The sequence below is a fragment of the Anguilla anguilla genome, chromosome 11 (genome assembly GCF_013347855.1).
Source record: "Anguilla anguilla isolate fAngAng1 chromosome 11, fAngAng1.pri, whole genome shotgun sequence".
In the NCBI taxonomy this organism is placed as follows: domain Eukaryota; kingdom Metazoa; phylum Chordata; class Actinopteri; order Anguilliformes; family Anguillidae; genus Anguilla; species Anguilla anguilla.
Genome location: NC_049211.1, coordinates 31,169,214 through 31,191,225, shown reverse-complemented (window position 1 = coordinate 31,191,225; position 22,012 = coordinate 31,169,214). Strand labels below are relative to the sequence as shown.

General features: G+C 41.0%; 1 protein-coding gene across 1 annotated transcript in view; it reads right to left on the bottom strand.

The window, feature by feature from the left end:
- The window catches only part of LOC118207832 (receptor-type tyrosine-protein phosphatase gamma-like), a 295,989-nt gene that overhangs the window by 120,148 nt on the left and 153,829 nt on the right, over positions 1-22,012 (bottom strand). Inside the window, exons 3-4 of the mRNA XM_035381921.1 lie at positions 6,582-6,761; positions 2,773-2,921 (exon numbers count right to left, since the gene is read on the bottom strand). Coding sequence (XP_035237812.1) covers positions 2,773-2,921; positions 6,582-6,761 — 329 coding nt within the window. The remainder of the gene's footprint in view (positions 1-2,772; positions 2,922-6,581; positions 6,762-22,012) is intronic.

The following is a 22,012-nucleotide window of genomic DNA, read 5'->3' as shown; positions in this document are numbered from 1 at the left end:
TTTTAATGTGTCCTTTTAAACTTGAAGCCCAGGCTATCTTAAAGGTGCAGTATGTTACTTTGTTTTAGAATACCTTTGTTCATATTTTGTTAAATTTTCCACAGATATCAGGAAGGATTTTGTCAGTATTTTTTTCCTGACAGACATCAATAAATGAAAAGCTCTAATTAAAAAAAAAAAAAAAACTGGCCTCTCTGACTGCCCCAGGCTCTGAAATTAGCCACTTCAAACTCTTCAATGCTCTTTTCCTCTCTCTCTCTTGTACTCAGGCAGTGTGTGTACATGTGTTTGGAGGGAGGGGCTTCGGAGGGAAAGCAGAGGTGAGGGGGTGGGAGGAGCGGAACTTTTTTTTTCTAAATCTAGCTCTCTCTCGCTCTTTTCTCCAAACTTGCATACTGTACCTTTAAGGATGCTGAGAGCAATTCAAATGACTGTTCTGAAGGTCTGTCATTCACATATGGAATGTAACAAATTTGCAGCTAGATTTTAATAAAGAACATGAATTTTAAAGGAGAGACTTTGAGACTCTGCATTTGCATAAATACCACCCCACAAACCTAAAATCCACAGCTTGTACAAGTGTTTGCACATCGTTAAGGTATGGGCAGTAATTTGTGGATTCTAATGGCCCACTCCCCTCCCTGGGGCATTTAAATGCAAATGCAGTGGGTGACCCTCAATAAAAAATGTGACTTCTTCAGTGGATATTTTGTTTCTGGTCTATTACTGGTATATCATCACGCCATCATCCTGGACCACATTTTACTATCTTTACACAGTTTAAAAAACTAAAACAAAGATCAATTAAAAACACTTAAATAAAATACAGAAATTATATTTGAACGTATATTTGAGCAGTTGAAATAGAAATAAGGTGTGAGCATCCAAACAATGCTTGGCTTCCAGCACTACACACCTCTCCTGTCCAAAGTGGATGCTTAATCGCGTAGGAAGAAGAAAGGACAGATTATATACTCGTGTTATTTCCAGACAGAAAGTGTCTCTTCCTTCCCAGAACTTCTCACATATTGTGATAAAGTGCAGCGCAGACTCAGCCTCCTGTAGACTGCAATGTGAGCACAATCTGTCCTTTCTCGGCACCGTAGGTCAGGACTGCCTGCGTCAGCTCTCTTTATCTCTTAGCCATGCTCACGGAGCCCATGCATTATAAAGGAGAACCTCCAAGATACAGACCCGTTGGGAATGGGTGTCGTTTAAAACTCTGAAACGTTCCTAACTTTGACAGCGAAGTCAACATAGACCATTTTTTCTTTATTTGAATCATTCACTGGAATGGTTGCTTTTATCCTTCAAAAACAGGCTCTCGCTTTGAACCTGCGAATAGCTTTGTAAGACAATAACCAATACTCAATAAAGTTTTAAGTGGGCTCTCACGAGAAAAATAATTATAAATATAATAAAATGTTTATATATTATAATAATAATAATAATAATAATAATAATAATTAAAAAATAAAATAAATAATAATAATAATAATAATAATACATCATTTTTAGAAAGACACCGCATAATAAGATGCAGCAAAATAATAACCAGTCCCTAGCTGACAACTGCAGAAATTCTACTTGTCTTGCATTATCAAAAGTGAAGACATTACAAACTGTAAGATAATGTCATGAAGAATGTAGCCATGTGAAAAATATAGCAACTGCACGCTATTAACCAGAAAGCTAGAATGCTACGAGGGCCAAACTGTGAATTCAAAGCAAAAGCATCAAACATTGGTGTTAAAGGGGCAGCTCTGCTACGTCTTCAAAAGACCATCAGACCCTGCACACCTAGCAGACCTCTCTGTTCTGCTACCTCTGGGCATCTGCCCCGCCCGACCCCTCCATCCATGCCGGCACTTCTAGGTCACGTCTGCTGTCTGTTCTGGCCCCCCCAGTGGTTGATTGAGCTTCTCACTGCAGTCAGAACAGCAGAAATCCAGCCCATCTTCCATCGCAGAGTCTATTCAGATTGCATCATGGCTCCCATGAACCCTGTTTTCTTTCGTTCTTTGGATATAATTTTGGATGATGTTTCAGTATAGTTTAGTTTATGTTTCTTCTGGCACTTTTGTTTGTTGTTTGTTAACAGTACACTTATTTATTACAAATGGGCCAATGGGTATGTGCCCTCTTGGTGATACCAAATTTAGGTATTTTTTGTTTTTTGTTACCCTGTAATTTTGTATTGGGGTAACACTGATGATATCCACTTAAACCATCTCCACTTAAACTGCTTCTAGCACTGTTGCCTAATCAGAGCATCTGTCAATATGTGTCTATATACTTCTGGACTCATAGCTGTAACTCTGAAATATATGCATTGAACTCCTAAGATCTCTTTTGTAAAGTGATACCGAAATACACCAATTGTTGAAGTTTCAGAAATTTCAACAGTACTTCAGAATCTCTTTGATTGTAAACTGTCTTGATGGGAAACTCTGTTTAATGCCTGGTCCCCCCATCACAGTTGGGTATTCCTGGTTGAATACATGAATAAACAAATAAATACTCATACCAATACTCCCCTTTTTGTGTCAGTAATTATTTAGGACTTAATACTTGTAAGGCATATGCTAAATCCAGTGTCATACCATGCTTGGTTGACCAGTAAGTATATACATTTCAAAATGTAGTGTCTTGTTAGAGCCTTGCTCAATTTTATGTTACACTTTTTTTTCGTGCCCCAGTGGGTGAAGCAGGTTTGTTTCCATGGTAATTTAATATGACCAGCATGCCTCAGGAGTGATAGACTCCTCTTACCTCCACGGGGAACCTCCTGCCGTTGATGCTGTGCTCGGACCCGGCCGATCCATTGCTCTGGCCCCAGTGAAACTCCACTTTCTCTGCCTTGAAGCGCCCCGGCAGCCCTGCCCCCCTGACGAAGTAATCATCCTTCAGCAGGATGGCCACTGGAAGAGAGGAGGGAAGTCACACGCGTGTGTGCGCGCACACATACACACACACACATGCAAGCGAGCACGCACGTACACACCCACACCCACCCAAAGAAGGAAAAAAAAGAGGGGGAAATGCTTGCTGGAAAAAAGGACTTGTCCTTCGTATGGGGCGGGGGGTGGGGGGTTGTGGACGAGAGATACCTTTATTATTATTTAAAGCATAATATAGCCAACATCGGCGCATTTTGCAGCATATTCTAAACTGCTTTCAACCCATGAGATTCTGACATCTATCACCTCATAGAATCATTTAATTTGTTTGTCATTAATATTATCCAAATACATCAATTCAGAACTTATTCGAAGAAAATTATTGGTTCAAAAACATGTCTGTCAATTTTTATTGACATTACGCCGCTGTTAGAGGCAATGCCATGCAAGGTCAGTCGCTGCATATGTCTCTGATTCCCACGGTCTCATTAAAGTAATCAGATTCACACTCATTTGACACGATTGGCATCTACCCGGTGTCCTCTATCGACAAGCTATTTCATAAAATTGTCTTCTGTAAACTTAATATTTTACAACTGGTAGCAACAATATCGATTTCTCGTGAAAGCATTAAGTCGAAACAGGATATGTGATGCTACTCTTGCCCAAGAACCAAAAGACATCAAAGGCTGCTGTATTTGAGGAACTGGGGTAGTGCAAAATGGTATGAAAACTTATTTTAATACCCATTTTTGGCCACTCGTTTACTTTGACTTGCTATCAACAGTTATTAAATGTTTTTTGTCATATGTTAGCAACGTTAAGTTACTCCATTCCAATTGCAGAGTTTACCCCCCTCAGTAGGTTATGAATAACTATTTTCTTGGTTACTGTATTTAACTGATGTGTTGTTCTTCAAAATCAATTATTCACGATATATTCACATATATTTTGGCTGGTATTACTGTGTCATCTTCGTTCATTAACATTTATTCTTTAGCATTCTAATCGTACATGTGTGATAGCATGCCACAGGTAACAATTTTTAATTGTAATTTTTTTTAAAAGATTGGCGGGTCAGTGATGCACCGTAAATTGTAAGAAAGTTTTATTCTTTTTCTTTTTTAAAATAGCATAACGCAGCAAGAGCCTATTTCTGCCTTTTTTCCAAACAAGGGGATGCGTACCAACTATAAAGCGCTGCTGGTATTGACCAAGAAGTAACCAGAAAGTATCATCCAATCACCATCTACATTGTTCTATTGGTTGCTCCTGTTTTTATCAGAGGTCATGTCATGTCTTATTCTTATTTTGTTATGTCTGACGTTCTGTTTTGGGTTTTCATTTTTCTTTTTTATTGATTGTTTCCATTGCAGTGTTTTGGAGGCTTGGTGTTGCGTCACTTTGTGTTTAGCATCCCTCTCCTGACACTTTAAGGGTTGTCTGCCCCTTCAAAAGTTTGACAGTTTACACAAAGACTGAGAGAATGAGTAGCAGCTAATTACTCAAATGCAGAAATATCTCGTTATGGTGAAAAGGCTACTATGACCACTTACCGCACAAGTGAAAGGCCTGAATGTGTGAAAAGTCTGGACATGAGAATGAGGACAATTGCAGTCTGACAGCGGAGACAGTGAGAGAAAATGGCCACCGCAGCGGACAGGTGGACGCGGGGCCCGCAAATGCCCGTCTGCTGAGCACGCGGCAGGATTGCAGCTCTCCCGACGGTTCCGCTAACGCTGCGTTAAGCGATATCGCGGTCCGACATGCCGCACCGCCACTCTCTCCGCGACCGCACGCCTCACCCCGGTAATCGGCCATTTTGATACGTGAGTGGTAAGCATCACGCGAGAGGCGGCCTGGCCTTCAGATCCTCATTAGCGTTGCCAGTCGCCGTCTTTGGAGCTCAGGGATCCGAGCAGGAATTAGACGGTAGACATGGAAGCCATGTGAAAATAAAAACCCAAGGTTCCTCTAGCAAATTTGTTTCAAGTTTAATTTAAATATCTCAGAATGTGACAAGAAAATAAAAGGGCTACAGAAGACTTTGATGAACTTGGGATGGAACTTCAAAAGAAAAACGTAATAAAAAAGTTATTTAAATGTTTGATAAATAATAAAATTTTAATCCTTAGCACAGCCCTGCTTCCTACCCTAACCTCACTTTGACCAGTCAGATATATGTTTCATGCAGATTAATGTGCATTCCTGTATTTAAGAGCACATATGAATGTCCTGCACTTCACTCTATGTACAGCACAATGTGGGTTATATAACATACTTCAAATGAATGTACTTTCCCAGCAGAGCAGAGGATTTCGACTGTTTGATTGTGACAAACAGCCACAATACTCCACTGTTAAAGGCCATTAAGTCACTCATTGGTAGGCAAAAGGTCACCAGTCCTTTTTTGAATAAACAATTTGGTGATGAAAAAAAGGCTTTCACCGTGAGGTCAGATGAATTTTCTCCTTCCAATGCACCAAAGAACTGGCAATTTTAACCAGTGAAGAAAATCTGTATATGCTTGAGGAAGTAAGGAAGGATGTCTCCATTCCGTTACTTGAGATTCCTCCTCCTCTCTACAACCTCTCTCCACCCCTCTCTTTTCTCCTCCCACTTTCATTCTCTCTCTCTCTGTCTCTCTCTCTCTTTCCTTTCGCTGAAGTGATGCAAGAAGCAGTAACACAGCATGCTGAGATCAGTGGTCCGCGCCTGTCAGTGAAGATGGATAGCCCTTTGAGACATGACTGTCACAGTGTTCTTGTCCTGCTAAAGAGAGCCTTTCATTCTCAGGCACGGAAACAGAGGCATAACATCTTCACTGAACGGGGTTGTCCAGACTCATGCATATGTCCACTGCGAATGCAAATCACAGACAATACCATTAACCCTGAAAAGAGCATGTGCCAGAATCTATGAGTGTCAACCGAACTCACTATCGCTCACACGTTCTGCTGTCATCAGTTGGTAAGACAAATTTACAGCAAAAACCCATGTATTTCTGAAAGGTCTAACAAACCTGACATCAGCTATTTTCACATTTCTCAATTTCCAAATTTAAATTAACTTGAAACAAGTCTCCAACTTCATGAGTATGGAATGCCTCTTTTGAAAATTAAAACTAACCTCAGATTTTGGTAGGATAGCACTGAATTATTGATCAATTACTGCCCTGAAATGAGCTTAGGTAATAAGTAGGGATGGCCAATTAACAATGTCAACAATTGCCAAAAGCCATCACCATAATGCGATGTATCAGCTTTCTTTTTGTCTTTCTGTCTTTAATCATACCCAATTCAGTATTGAAGGTCCACATTTTTTAGTAAAGATAAGATTAAAAGATTCAGAATGTCCTGGCACGTTGTCTTCAGTGGTGACATGGTGTTATGTCCTGAACAACCAATCAGAGCTCCAACTTTCAGGTAGCCTATGGACAAGTACGTAATTTGTGGAAATCAATTTGAAATATAATCAACATTTTAAAAAGAAAAGGGTGGAGGTCTTGTTTCCGCTCTTTGGGTTAAATACAGAAAAGATCCACAAGTAATGAATTAGTATCTCATCAGTGGATCTTTTCAGAATGTGGTTACTGAATTCCTTAGATCTACACACTTCTGTTGTTAACCTAAAATACTGAAAGGGATGTTGTAAGGGATTTGGAGCAGGAGCGACTCTAACCTGTTTTTCCTGTGTTCTTCATTGAGGTCTTATTTGAAGACTCCATCTCAAAGCCATCCAGAGTGAGCTCTTGGTATTCTTCAGAGGTTTGAGTGTCCTGGTCCATGATGTCAATGGGGGACTGATTCCTCTCTCGACACTCAGGATTGGTGGAGGCCCAGCTGTCTGGCCCGTAAGTCCCTGCAGAGAGAGAAAGAGAAAGCTCTCAGTAACAACATAAGAATATGTAATGATGAGAACATGCCATTCAGCCCAATGGATCACCATTTACTTACAGTCTAGAGAGTGGCCAACAGGCCTACACTTGAACACCCCGAGAGCCTCTGTCTCCACTACATGACCTGGCAAGCTATAGTGTTGGGTACAGGCCTTCCCGCTTCCCATATCCAACGTGCTGCACTCGACAGGTTGTTTCCCTAATGTGATTGGAAATGTAACATCATGGTTGGTTAAACTTGCCAGAGCTGCTTCTGACCTGCGCCGCTCATGCATGCGAGCAGTGTGCTGCAGCGGGCCGAAGCCAAATCAATCCTGTGCTCCGTTTCTAAGGGCAAGAGCTGCCCACGTGCAAAGCAGCGGGTGGGCCAGGGGGATGATACATCCTGTCTGTGCTACATGACCAGCAAGCTGTTCCACACATTGACAACTCTCTGTGTAGGAAAAAATAACATAGGACATGGCAAGGGCAAGGAGTTCTTTTTTTTCTGCTACATTTCAGTATGTTTTCCCAGTAATGCTACAGGGCTGGAGGTGCAGTCAGCCTTGAAGAATGGTCACCAGGCCCGGATAAAAATGTTCCATTGGATTTTCTGCATTTCAGAGCACACTGATGCTCACTGGAGTTTATCAATAAGTGACTGAGAAAGCAAAAAGTAAAGCAAAATCCTATTCCCATGATTGACAACCCACCAAGCCAGTAAGGGTTATTTAGTAAGCACTTAGCATGTGTGGGTTGCAGGGTTTGGGTCAATTCCCTCTCAATAGGGGAAATTAACTAAAATTCAATTCACACATTGTAAGTTCCTCACAGAACAGTACGGTCCTTCTCAATTCCTGAATTGCATTTCAATTAATTTACTTACTGAACTGAAATCGATTTGACACTGGCAGGACTCTATAGTAGAATGGGTCAAGAGAGCACATACAGTATAAAGGGATCTGAGACCGTTCCTCCATACACAATCTCTCTAAATCCAAACCATGAGTCCTCAAGGGTTGTGACATTTTTAGTGCACAATGTTCCTCCCTTCACAAAAAAGTGACATGGTGGGCCCTGAAACAACAACTCCTTCATCCCTGAAAGTGTTTGTCACATCATAAAATTCCACAAAACAATGGGACAATGTTACCCCCTCATCAGTGAAGAAAACATGCAGCTCTGGAAAAGCAACAGACCTTGCTCTTTTTAATACCATGTTACCTGCCCAACACTACCCACTGTTGCTATTCCTAAGCTCATTTCCAGCTCTGCAGAGAAAACGGTAAATGGTAAAATTTACTCTTGTGATCATACATGGCAGGGACACAAGTTTGCTGTCATAATTTGTTAGGCCAGACAGTGAAATTAACTTGCAGCATAAATTATTATTTAACATTACCAGATTCAATATTTCTTTTGTGCCAAATGTCTGACAGCTATAACAGTGTGAAAGACGGGTGCCAAATGTACTCTCGGTAAGCTGCCTGGTGCGGAGCTACTATGCCTTATTTCCAATGAAACCAGTAAGTCCTACTGTATGTCTTAAAGGGGCAAAAGCATGCCCCTTTAATTAGATATTTTTATGTAAACGCTGGTTTACCTGCTACACCACTGCAGTGGCATGTCAGTCTACTCAGAGACGCCGTTTCAAAAAGTGATTCTGACACGTTCTTGCCCCTTAACGCCGTAGAGGAGCAAAATCACAGGATGCAGCAAAATCACCAAATAAAGCAGCAGGCCAGAACGTAAATCCCGCCGCACCGCAAAAATCGCCTGAAAGCCGTGGAATCGATCGCGTGGTTTGAACCTGCGGAAAATGGGAGCGTGATTGAGCCCAGGACTTTGGTCGGATCTGCGGAACAAAGTGGCCATGTCTCAAATGGGAGGCAGCTGCCTGCCTCCTCGCTGCCTGATGAGTCACTGTTTTTCCGGAGGTGCCTGAACGTGAACCTGAATTAAGTCCAGGCTTCCAAGGCAACTAGCACATCATGTGCTTGAAAGTTTTTTTTTGTAGCCAGCCCATTTATTTACATCCATTGTGCGACCCTCTTAACAGCTATCCTCAGCCTACCTCTTTGTGTACGGTTGATGAAAATAGACACTATGGACATTTTCATTTTGATTTGAATTCATGCGTTTAGTAAAAAATAATAAATTGTTAAAATTGTTTAATAAAACATAATGTATCAACAAAGTCTGGACTAACATATTTAGACTAGCTCTCAGTCTCTCAGCTTGATGATAATTGAAGCTGAAAAAAATGGTGCTACAAAACAGTGACCTATTCAAGTCAAATACATTTGGAACAACATCTGAATCATTGAGCTTCCAAATATTAACTGATGAAATACAAAATAATATCACTAACATTTGAACATGATTCAACATGATTTGCCCCCCTGGTTGTCTTCCATTTTGACAGTTAATTTCTGAGATGTTTGCACAGAATTATGGGATATCCTACCTGAAGAAGGAAATATCCAATGTGGCCTTCTGAAGGCAACTTAGCAGGATTAATTTTAGTCTAACAATTGAGACATGCCTTGATGCCTTCCTGCCTTCAAATGCTGCCTGTGCAGGCAGCAATGTTTCCATTTGAGACACAATCAGAAACTAAAGCACAACCAATGATTTCTGCCAGTGTCAGAGTACCAACATACCATACAGCCCTAGCAATGCCGGAGAGCCACAGTACCATAGAGTCATGCTATTGCCAGAGTGCCACACTAGCATATATTCCTGCCAGTGCCAGAGTGCCACACTACCGTAGAGTCCTGCCAGTGTCAGAGTGCCATACTACCATAGGGTCATGCTATTGCCAGAGTGCCACACTACCATAGAGTCCTGTCAGTCTCACAGTGCCACACTACCTAGAGTTCTGGTAGTGCAAGAGTGCGCAAAGAATGACTAAGTACATCCCTATTGCCCAAAGTGTCACATGGTTTACGATTCTGCCTGTCTTCCACTCTGCTGCACACTTGACATGCTCATCTGAAATAAGGCGTTTCTGGGCTCAGAATAAATAGGGAGAATCTACGATATTCTCACTTCAGGTTTTCTTGGACAGAAAAGTGTAAGAAACAGTATGTAGCACAATGCAAATTTTCAGCTGGCACACCTCAAAATGCAAACAATCCGCATCAAATCCCCATAACCTAACAATGACAGGTGGTACAGTATGCAAGTCTGGATGACACAGCTGTTAAAGATGTCAAGAGAAGCAAACTTGGAAAGACCTTGAAATTCTGACCCATGAATACACAATATGGTCTCAGAATGATTCAAATGTTACAGGAGCTAGCAGAACTAAAGCAGAATTAAACCTCAGAAACACACTCAGTTATGTTCTTGAGAAGAAAACTAGTACAGATTTTTTTTAAATATATATATTTATATGGCCTTTTCAGTTTTATTGAACAGGACAGTGTAGAGAGAGAGGAACAATGGGGAGCAAAAGGGAGCGAGAGACATCAGACAAAGATCGCACGGCTGGAACGGCCGCCATCGCAGCTCGGAATGAGCGTGAGAACAGTTTTCTACATGCTATGCCACGAGACACCCCTGTACAGCTTCTGTTGATATGTGTTGTACACAACATCTTCACAGGAAAAAAAAAATCCAAGAAGAATTTAAAACTGCGATCTGATAAACAGCCAGTACCTCATCTGTACCGCAGTTCATCTGCAGAGCAGAAGTGTGCTTGCATTCATTGTGTGCTTTTCCATGCTATGACATGCGTTTGTATCATTATTACTCAGATCACACAGTGTGAGGAGTTTCTTTTACAAAACTTTTTGTCCCTGTTGTACAAGGTGATGGGTAATGCAGGCAGTCGTGTCACCAGGGAAAAAGAACGTTTCCTAAAACCACTGCCCCAGAATCACAGCTGAACTACAAACGAAATGAACGAAAAGACAAACCACACACAGCACTGAAGCAATGAACATGCAGTGCAGTAAAAGACCACTGCAAATGCCTGCTGGCAACCTGAACGTACTGGTAAGAAGCAGAGAAGATGGCAGGCACACATGAGATGTCGACAAACACAGTACTGCAATATAGGCCTATGGAGGATAGAGGGAACATAGTTGGTGATAATCCAGCGGGTCTATAAAAGCTCTACAGTAATACAGTACAATGGAGGACGGAAGAGACACAGTAGGTGAGAATCCAGCAGATCTGCAAAATTTGTGGTTCTTCACATTTCATGTAGTATTCCCTGTCTGGATTGTCAGTGCTTAACAGGTAAAGCCAGTGGAATAAAGCAGTGCTTTTAGTAGAAGCTCTATATTTATGGATGGCCCAGGAGAGCGGGCAATACTCTACCTGTGGTTGAGACTAGGGATGTGAACAACACACATTTCTGACCGGCAACTAATGGTGAATGAAAAGGATGATTATCGACTAATCAGGTGTTTTTTGTTTTTTAGAATACTGCTCAAGAGCATAACTTTTGGTTTAATATTGGGGGTGGGGGGGGGGTTGAAATGCATAGACCCAGAGAAGTGCATCCCACTACAGGAACCCGATATATACCCCCCACCCACCCCACCCACCCATGGAATACATTTTTTAAAAGAACATGATCACTTCTGGTGAATTCTGAGAGGAAAATAGGCTGCTGCAGATTACTGATCAGTAAGGTTGGGTGTTTGTCACAGAAAATATTGGCTGTCATTTAAAAAAAAAAAAAAGCTCCGCTATTTTTTTCCAGAATAATTGCATGCTTCTTCACTCACCGCACAGGTTAACACATGACCCCATCTTCAATGACTTGGCATGTTATAGTCACGTAAGACTCAGTAGTAAGTGTTGTCCACACATAGATGTTTATCACAACATTGTCGGACTTGGAGAGAGAGGTGGCTGTTTCACTACATTTAAGTCGAGTTGTGATGGTTTTTCACGCAACAGTAGTCTACATCGCACAGGAGTATATTCGGGCTCAACCAATGCCGGTATGTCCCAAAACCCTTCACTCTCTTAAGTTACCATTGTAGCGATTAAATCTCTCATGGTTTCAGCTGGACAGCTGTCACACTATTTCGCACTGAACATTGCTTTCATTCGGCTTTTCAAAACCATTCCAGAACGGCACTCTTTTGTGAGCTGGCCGTCTTTTCAACTGAGTGAAGTAAAGTGAATGAAAGCTATGTTATGTTCTGCCACAGATTTTCCACATGAATCTGTTCATGCCCAGCCGGTGTGATTTCAGAAAAAAAGGCTTCCTCTGGCTTGTCTCAGAGCCAGAGGCATATTGATTGGAGAGGTCTGGGTTTCATAGAAAAATGCAGGTTATGGATTTCCAGATGGGGGGGGGGGGGGGCGCAGGGTTGGGGTGATGCCCACTAATGAACACGCCAGCCCTGAAGTAATCACACTTCGACAGAAGTACAGGTGACTTCTGTTCAGCTGCTAACAAAAACAGCGTTATTGCAGAATTATAATTGTGAAAATCAGTGAATTACATCACATTAAGCACATTAAGGACATCACAATGAGGGGGTGGACTTCCGGTGGGGTTGGGGTTGGGAAATGGGCTGGAGTCTCTGCTTTAAAAAGGGAGACATGATACCTTGTGATTTTGTGGGTTGGGAACAGGAGAGAAGCTGCAAGGATCTGGGACAATTAAAGCTCAGTGATGTTCACAGTTTTTATCATAATTATTCATATTGTGAAAAAGGTATATGCCTATAGTAAATAATGCTATTAATACATTATGAACAGCCCATTAGCACAGTTTTGCATACACTGTCAGGGAGGAGAGTTCAGAGCAAAAACAAAGCAGCAAAGTGCTTTGCCCAGAGAGTTTCTGCAGTCTCAAAATGGCAGAGTAATCAAACAATAAGCAAAAATTTGAAAAAGTCACCCTAGAATAGAGCATCTGCCGAGCATTTAAACGACTGCCATGATATCTGCAGTGAAGTCAGAGGTATCTACATGGCACCACTGTATGGCAGCACTTTGAGTACACGCGTATCCACAATGGAGCGACTTGATAAATATTCAATGTCACCTTGTACGTTTGACCCGCGCGTTTCTCCGGAGGCAAGGGAAGCTCCAATTAAAGCAGAGTGCGGGGAGAGGTCACGGCATGTCGCGCTCCTCCGTGACACACTTCCCTTACCTTTCCTGGGTGAGCGACGGCCATTTTTCTACATCGCAGGATTTAGTTAAGAGCCAAATAGTGATGGCTGCCACTCACGTTTCAAGCATTCCCTTAATGGCCGTGCCTTCAGTGGAGGAACGTACCCCCTTTGATTAATCTGTCTTTTTAATTAAGTTTAATGCACATTAGTCATCCGGGCTCGTTTGCTTTCTGTAAACCTTTCCTTAGAAAAATCAACAATTCTTATCAGTTTCAGCAAACACATTCATTAACAATATAACCAGCTTTTGTTGTGTGAAAGTCTACTGTAGCGAGCAAGTTATTAGAACGTTAGACTGGATGTATGTTACTATAACAGATAACCCGTCTCTGTGAAAAAAAGGGCTGAAGGGCGGTTTAAGAACTGAAAAAGACATAATTACAAGAAGAGGCCATTCATCCCATCTAGGCTTCTCATTTACTCACAGGCAATAACCCAGCCAGCACTGCGTCACTCCTGGATTTGAACAATGCCTGAATGTGCTGCATATACTGACGACTCTCTGTGGTAAAAAAAAAATAAATAAATAAATAATAATAATAATAATAATAATAATAACAATAAATACTTTCCAATATATGTGTGAAATTAATTTCAGCAGCCCCTTTAAATAAAGTTTATTATTATTATTATTATTATTATAGATAGTGGTGAGAGGTGGTGGTGGAGACTGGGGCGTCAGTAGGAGAGATTAAGACAGGCTAGGAAGGGTACGGTATTTCAGCCTGGAAGCAGTAGCATGAGTGACAGAAGACGATGATGTGAAAGGGCCAGCATGTTACTGCGCCAAATTGGACAGTTCAGATGAAGACCCGGCTTCCACGGGGAATTTATTATGGGCTGTCAGTCGGCCGGACCGTCTACTGTACACGCGCGCAGCAAGGTGCCGTCAAAAGGCAGTGTAACAGTCGACTACCACCCGGGCGCTCTGGTCAGCTGTTTAAATCTGCCAGATGAAGCCCATTAATCAAGCACTTCATTCAGTACCAGCAGGAAGCTCGCCGATGAGGTTGCGATGAAGAAGGGAAAGGTAATCCTGCAATCGCTTTCTTTTTGAAGCACGCCAGAGACGGATTTCCTGTTTATGAGTCGCATTGTTTCCAGGCAAACTCGAAAAGCGGTTCCAGCGCAAAACAATCGTAATTTTGCATCTTTAAACTTGTAAATGTTCCCTTATATTGTCTTCTTTTATTCAAGCCATTGCTCTTGTTTTATTAAGTTCTGAACAGACTTGTTTAACAGGCCTTATGTTTACACCCCGATATCTCATTCAAATTTTCTGCATAAACAAGACAATATGTGCGGAAGCACACACTGAACATAATTACAGGGAATTTTCACAAAGTCAGCAAATAAATCTTCTATTCGAGAACACTTTCAATACTGCAAAACAACAACTGCTGCATTAAAGCAGCAGATGGGAATGTATGCCTTTTAAAATGGATACCCTGAAAACAATGTTGTTGTTTTTTTTTTCACTGGGTGCCTATTGAATTAAAGCTACACCCAGAATCTGCAGCTGTGCATTTTCGCACACACCTTTGAATCTGTATGTTTCCTCTCTCAACAGAAATGTGTTTCTATTTGAGGAAAAGGAGAAAATAAAACTGAGGAACAATACTTTTTTTCTTTTTTTTTTTTACCTCCATTTGGGAATCTCAGAGCATCGTCACGGCAGGTGAAACTGCGAGTTGTTAATTAGAGGAAAAATTTGATATTTCCGTGTATTTTTTTTTTCTTTATTGCTGCCTGATTCTCTTCACACTCCACTACCTGCAAACAGAGCCCAGGTTCACAAAGGAAGGAACTCTTCCCCCCCAGCACACCGCCCACCCCCCTTCCCTTTAGCACGCTTGTCATACTGGAGAAGTGCAGAGAAATAATGAAGCTCGAAACCGGTACGTTTCGGCACGACCCGAATGGTCACCACAGAGGACAAATAACCGAAATGCTCATGTTTTTAATTAACACATTTGTTCTAGGGGGAAATCCATCCAAATTCAACAGATATGAATCTAATTGTGTGCTGTGTGCCTTTACAGGCCAAACCTTGACCAAAGTCTCTGATATGATTTATGTATGAAACATGGTCTGTGATGTTTATACAGAAATCATATCAGAGACTTTGGGAGGGACCAGTTCAGGTATTTTCATCAGTTTCAGAAAGCTATTTCATCGTACATTATTCTCGGACAAACTTATCCAGGGCAACAAAGCATACAGTATGCTTATATAACCTTATTTGGAATCTTATGATGCAAAAATGTACAAAGCAAATAAAAGCAATGAGAAGTGGACCGCAAAAAAAACAAAAAAAACAATCACGTTTCCAACAGTGCATAAGCCAACAGGATTTACAGCCATCAATACAATGATCCTATGAGTTTACATGGTACACACTTGAAAATGATTGTGCTGTTCTTGTATTACTTTTGTAATACAATACATGCATTTATTGTATTACAAAAGTAATACAAGAACAATACTATCATTCTCAATTTATTTATCATACTTTTATTGCACTTTAACTTGAAAACGAGAATCTCACACATAAGGTGACATCGCAGTGTAAACACTTTCCTCTGTATTTTCTCAGGCTACTGCCAATAAATGACAGTTAACCAGGGGGTTACAGTATATATATATATATGTACAACATCACAAGGTCATACCAAATTAATATGATGTTAACACCAGTTATTCTTATACACAAAACACAACACAGGACAGAATAACAGGATCAGTGCAGAGAAAAAAAAAAAACAAGCTAGCTGGGTCTGCTCTACATTGTGCAACCTTCTTACCAACAATATAACAAAATCATTCACATTCTACAAAGCTACACTAACATAAGCTAGTCAGTGTACACTGCCCTGCCCTACAACTAATTTTAAAAATGTGATATATGGAACAAAAAACAACCAAAATCCAAACTAATAAGGTAACAAAGTCAAAAAATAATAAAACAAAAACTGAACTAAATGCTGATAACAATAATGCAGATTATGCATCTAGTTATGTGCCATTGGCTTATACATACATCTGCAGAGAAACGCTCTAGGAATTAACAAAGCCATTAGTTCTGACTGCATAAGTAAGTCTTGAGTTTGGAGAGGAAATGAGCCTTCATAAGCAGCCTTTCCCCGACACAGGCCGTCTGTGTTTAACGCTTTGCCCAGGAGCTAAGTGCTGATTGCCTGCAAACCCAAGGAGGAGCAAATCTGAAAATTGCTCCGTTTGTTTGTTTGCATAAATTAGGAGACGCGTCTCACTTTGCAGACTGCAAGCAACCAGGAAACCCCATCGGATTTGAACACTTCGCTGACAATCTCATCGCGACACGTTCATCACAAAATGTCGAAGCCTACTGCCAAGCTGTGCCTAGGACCATCAGACTGGGTAAATGTTTACGGGGGGACACTGCCATTGTATTTGGTAAATAGGTATCAGAGTTATCCATTGTGTGCCCCTGTCAACCACCAGGACAAAAATGGTTGGGTCCATAAAAATAAGCTTCATGCTAAATATTGTTCCCTGGTCCTATGCTCTCTTAAGGCTTCGTTGGTCATATGTGTAGTAATACTGCAGACTTAGTACACCTGGGCCTCACTCAGCCTGTGAAACGATTCATCATTCAGCATTATTAGATAAACAAACTGAATATGATCCCGCCAAGTTACGGCTTGGCGAGGCGGCGTGCCCCATACCTATACAGCACTGAGACTTTGGCACTTTTTAGGGTTTCCTACGGAAATAACAACAATGACCACAGACTCTCAGCCCTTAAGAACATTAAGTTCTGTACCTTCTGACCTCATGTAAACGCACAGAATTGAGATGCAACTTTACCCGCACAATTAAGCCCCAAACAAAAACTATTTCGTCTTTTTCTCCTTCTTTTTCCTGCCTATTTTCATCCACCAATTCTCCAGCCCCACAATCAATAATTCTCCCCATTGGACATTTAGCTACATTTTCTGCCAATAATAACATTTGATCAAAGTAGTCTGATCAAAGTAGCTATTTGCAGCATAAGCTTTCATGTGACACAGTTTCATGCGACACATACAGTTTTAATGACCACATTCACTACAGATGATAAGATGAGAAAACAAAAGGTCAAGTTACATGAAATAATTTAGGAAGCACACTGGGTAGCATTGTTTTGAAATATAGCTTGTTTTATTTGTGTGAGGTAAGATTGCTTTTTGCAACGTGGCTTCATTTTGATATCAAATATGGCATGCCTGGATTCTGCAAGTTTTAATTAATGCCTCATAGACCGTGGTTTTTATGCATGAGTAACTTGTAGTTTTGCACACTGAAAATGTTTTTTTTATTTTTTTTTTTAGATTAAAACAATACCTAGCAGCTAGTTTGACGAGTGAGTTAGTGTTGCCCTCTCCTCAGTGAGTTCACATATTAGTTTGGATACTCCCATGAAAAGAGGGAACTGTAAATGCAAAATAAGGCCTTCTGTCTTCTCTTCTCTGATCCCCGCATCTCCCCTGCCATGTCGTTTACTGGTCATCTTCATACTACTTTATACACTACAGTCATGTACTAGGTCTATGCAGACAAATAATAGCTGTCACCAAATGTACCAAACCTTACAAGGAAACCATTTTTCTCCAACGGTCTCTAATTTCACACTCATAATCACAACAACAAGACGTGTGATGCCACAGTCAGATAGATGCCTGGGACCACAAAACGCGTCCTTGGTGAGAACACACTGCAGTCACTTTACGGGCTGCAGCTGCAGGCAAATTTGACCCGTTTGGTTATGTTAACCAGCATAATCACACAAATCACCTGTTCAAGCAAATCTGCTTTGTGTATTTCCCACCATTCCTGCGTGCACCCCAGCTGTTACAAAGAAGAAGAAAAAAACCCAGAAAAGATGAAGACACTTCAGAGAAGCAGAAAATAGGTTATGGCACATAATAACACTAATCTTTTTCATATTTGTCTTCAGAGAACAGAGATACCATTCATCTTTCTAAGCTCACAATCAATGGATTCTTTTTCAGGTTGTACTCAGGTTGTTTTTTTTTTTTCCAGGACAAGACAAGTAAATGTATGCAAAACATAAATTCACAATCCTAATAGCTCACAAAAACAATTTAAGGTTTTTGAGTACTGTTTCTTTAACAATGGCAAGCAAACTCCTGTGAATACTCAGTGGGATTACAGTTTAGTTTTTTGTTTTGTTTTGTTTTTGTTAAAAAAAAAGGTTTACTTCCAAGGGTCTGTTTTTCTTTTCGTTATGACACTATGTGAAAAGTTAATTCAAATTCAGCCAGAACATTGATTCTGTTAGACAGGATTTCACCCTCTCCCAAACACACACAAACACACACACATATGCACACATACACACACACGCATACATACACACACACACACACACACGCAAACACACACACACACACACGCGCGTGCACATACACACACACAGACACACGCGCGCACACACACGCACACCACAACACTAACACACACTCACGCACGCACGCACACACACACATGCACGCACGCACACACACTGCACAAAGACAGTGAAGCTGGAGTTTGATTTGGCTTCAGCCCACTGCATCACACTGCTCGCATGCATGAGCGGCGCAGGTTAGAAGCAGCTCTGGCAAGTTTAACCAACCATGATGTTACATTTCCAATCACATTAGGGAAACAACCTGTCGAGTGCGGCACGTTGGATATGGGAAGCGGGAAGGCCTGTACCCAACACTATAGTGTGCCAGGTCATGTAGTGGAGACAGAGGCTCTCGGGGTGTTCATGTGCAGGCCTGATGCAGTGTTGAACGCTCTATAGACTCATGGTGAAAGACAAGTGAGTTGAATGGACTGCCCTTGTAAATGAAATGACCAGCCTGTACATTTCTAATCACCCCATGTACCCTAGTTCAGTCTTGGAACTGCAAAATGGCATTTCTTTAAAACGCACTCAGCAAACTATATAGACAAGAGCAAACTATTGTCCAATTTCTGCATTTCTATTTCTTTTTTTGTTAAATAAAAGATAATGAAACCCCTTGAGCTACAGGAGAAAAAAAAAATCCAAGGGAAAAAAATCCAATCCTCATAATACTTCAAAGGGTTTAAACCAAGTTAGCAGAGGGTAAAACCATTAGCTGGATAAAAAAAACCTCTTTCTGCAATAAAGATCCAGCAACACAGTGCCTTTGGCGAGAAACTCATTTATTCAGTAATAGGACAGCACCATTCCTAAGTTTAGACAACCCTTTGAAGCTATTCATGTACCCCCAAAATGACACTATGAAGACTATCACCAAACACTGAATAAAACGGGGGTGTGCAAGGCCACATTCGCGGCAACGCGAGGGGCTAAACAATGGCGCTCTCTTGCTGGATGAAATTAATTCCTTTTTCAGAGTGTGTGCAGGTGATTATCCCACTGCAGCGCAGACCTTTTTCTCTGGTCACACAACAGGTTTTAGCCAGATTTTCATCATGAGCCATTCCAGGTAAAGCTCTCATCGTTTCATTGATTTCACATATAACACAGAAGTATTACAAAGTAGTGCAGTTGGTGCGAATGTAAATATTGGCTTTACAAACTTTAAACATCTTTGTTTTTTGAGCATACATACAAATCTAGTGTTGTCTGTTCTAGGAGACTCTAACTTCAACTCATGATATACTTATACCCATGCTTTTCTAACTAGATGGGATATGCCAGCACATAGGCTCACTAATATTATCAAATAGTTCCGTATCTGTAACACTTAACTTTTAAAATTCCATTCCAGTATTAAGAGCTGGGGGTTGGAAATCTCCAGGCTTACAGGATTGCTGGCAGGCCTACAGTGATAAACATTCTCCTTCTTTGAAACCAAGGTTGGTGCAGGACAAACCCCCCGCCCCCCCCAACAGCATCTGTTAACAGTGTTGATCTTTTTATCTCCTGGAAGCCCTTTCAGATATGCTGTCATGAAGGGGGGTAAAGCAGCATTTGCATTTTTCTGCTCTAATCCACCGAATCCCCTTTTGTTCTGAAACTGGTGACTTCTATTCTGGTTTTGGACTCTTATTTTGTGGATATTTTATTTGGTTTAAAATGTAAGGTATGTATGTCTTACCCTCCCACCTCCCACACAAGGAAAGCTTTCTGCAAATTACTAAGTAGCCTTCGTAGAGAGTAACAAGGGTAAGAGGGTCCCTGATTTTACACATGCCAATTTTGCGTAAATACTACCAATGACTAATTCTAATCTAGAAATATAAATGTTCCATTCAGAAATGTATAACATTCCATTAAGCAGGATGGAGATAATTTTAGCCATTCATGTGAACAGTGAAGGGGAGGAGAGGAGCTGGGATCAGATAATGAGGACTGCTGAGCGGTCAATTAATCCGTCTACCAGCGATCAATCTTCTTCACCATCATTGCTGTGATTACCCCTCCTTCCTCCTCCTCCTTTTCACAGAGGCCTACAAGAAAAATATTAACAGCAGACAGAGCCGGGGAGTGTCATTCATGATGATTAGGACATGTTTTTTTTTTTCTTTCTTATGTGCAATACCTCTAGAAACAGGAATTAACAGACCATTACACATCAGCTTAAGTCAATCTCTATCTTGCCAGGTGCCATTAGTCAATATGTTTACATCTAAAGACACTATATGTGGGGGGGGGGCACTTAATTTGAAACCAGAGGTTCAGAGGTTCAGTTACAATGTGTGGTATTGCATCCTAACTGAAATCATCTACTAATATAATTATCAATTTACAGCAGAATAAAAAGCATGTTTTTTTTTTCCTGTACTGTACTATCAAATCCAGACATTATCCAAATAACAATGTCCTAAAGGCCCGGTTTCCATCTTCTGGAAATTATAGAAGTGTTTGGCAGTTAGTAGAACTTGAGTTTTTTTTTTTCAGTGTGTTTATTTTGTGCCTCTTTTCAAACTCCCAGAGAACCGAACTTCGGGGAGCGCTCAGTGAGTCGTGCTAAGATAGAGACTTAATGGCAGACAAGGCGCTGTTTATCTCCTGTCGGCTAATCAATTAATAAAGCAAAAAGGCTGCTGTGGGAGATTATGGATTTGTGCGCCTTCGCCCTCCGGCTGCGGTATCCCCTCAGAGCCAGGAGACGGGCGCAGGGGTGGGAACGAAGGCTAATTTATGTAGCAATATTTGACTCTGCGTGCTTAACAGCTCCCCAGCCTGGCTTCCTTCTGCTGCTGTCAGGCTAGCCTGTCTTCTGCATAGCAACAGGCTGCTCTGTGGCGACTAGGGAGAAACGTCCACTTTTCTTTTTTTTTGTTGTTGAAATTTTGACATAATTTCCCATGGTTTTTTAGCTGCTCTCTGTATCAAAATGTGTGGATGAAGGGACAAAGGGCATCATTATCTGGGGAAGGCTGGGGTTTTCAGCATAATGTCTGATGTGTGTGTAGTGAACAGATTCTGTCTGCCGTTGATACTATAGACTTATTCAATTTTCATACATTTAAACTCTCATTCAAAGGAAATGTGGTTTAATTAGTCTTTTCTCCCAAGATCATCCAGCCTGAGAGAGGGGGAGTCTGAGATGTTCTGTTATAAAACTGTGGCTCAATAATAGGAAATGTGCATACACATACAGTATCTATACACATAAACACATATGTACGTACAGTAGTGTGAAAAAATTAAGTGGTCATTGCTAATTTCATTTTTAATTACATTTTGAATTTAAAAAAATATATTTCAGCCTCACAGGTCAAATATGACGTGATAAGCTAAACAACACCAATATCCCATTGATCCTATTGAGAACATGAAACAAGGTGGCAGAAAGGCGATGGTTTTGGGATGCTTTTGATGGTTCAGGACAAGGACATTGAGCAAATCAATGCATTCACTGTGTATTACACACTGTACCAACGGATTCTAGAGCACAATCTCTTAAACAGCAAAAAGCCAATTGAGATTGGCAGAAAGCTCTGCATGAATGAAAGCCAAAGTTGAAGCAATCCTGTGAGAAAGAATTCCTCTAAGGCAATGTGAGAGACTGATGAACCCTTATAGAAAATGTTCGGTTAAAGTCATTGCTGCT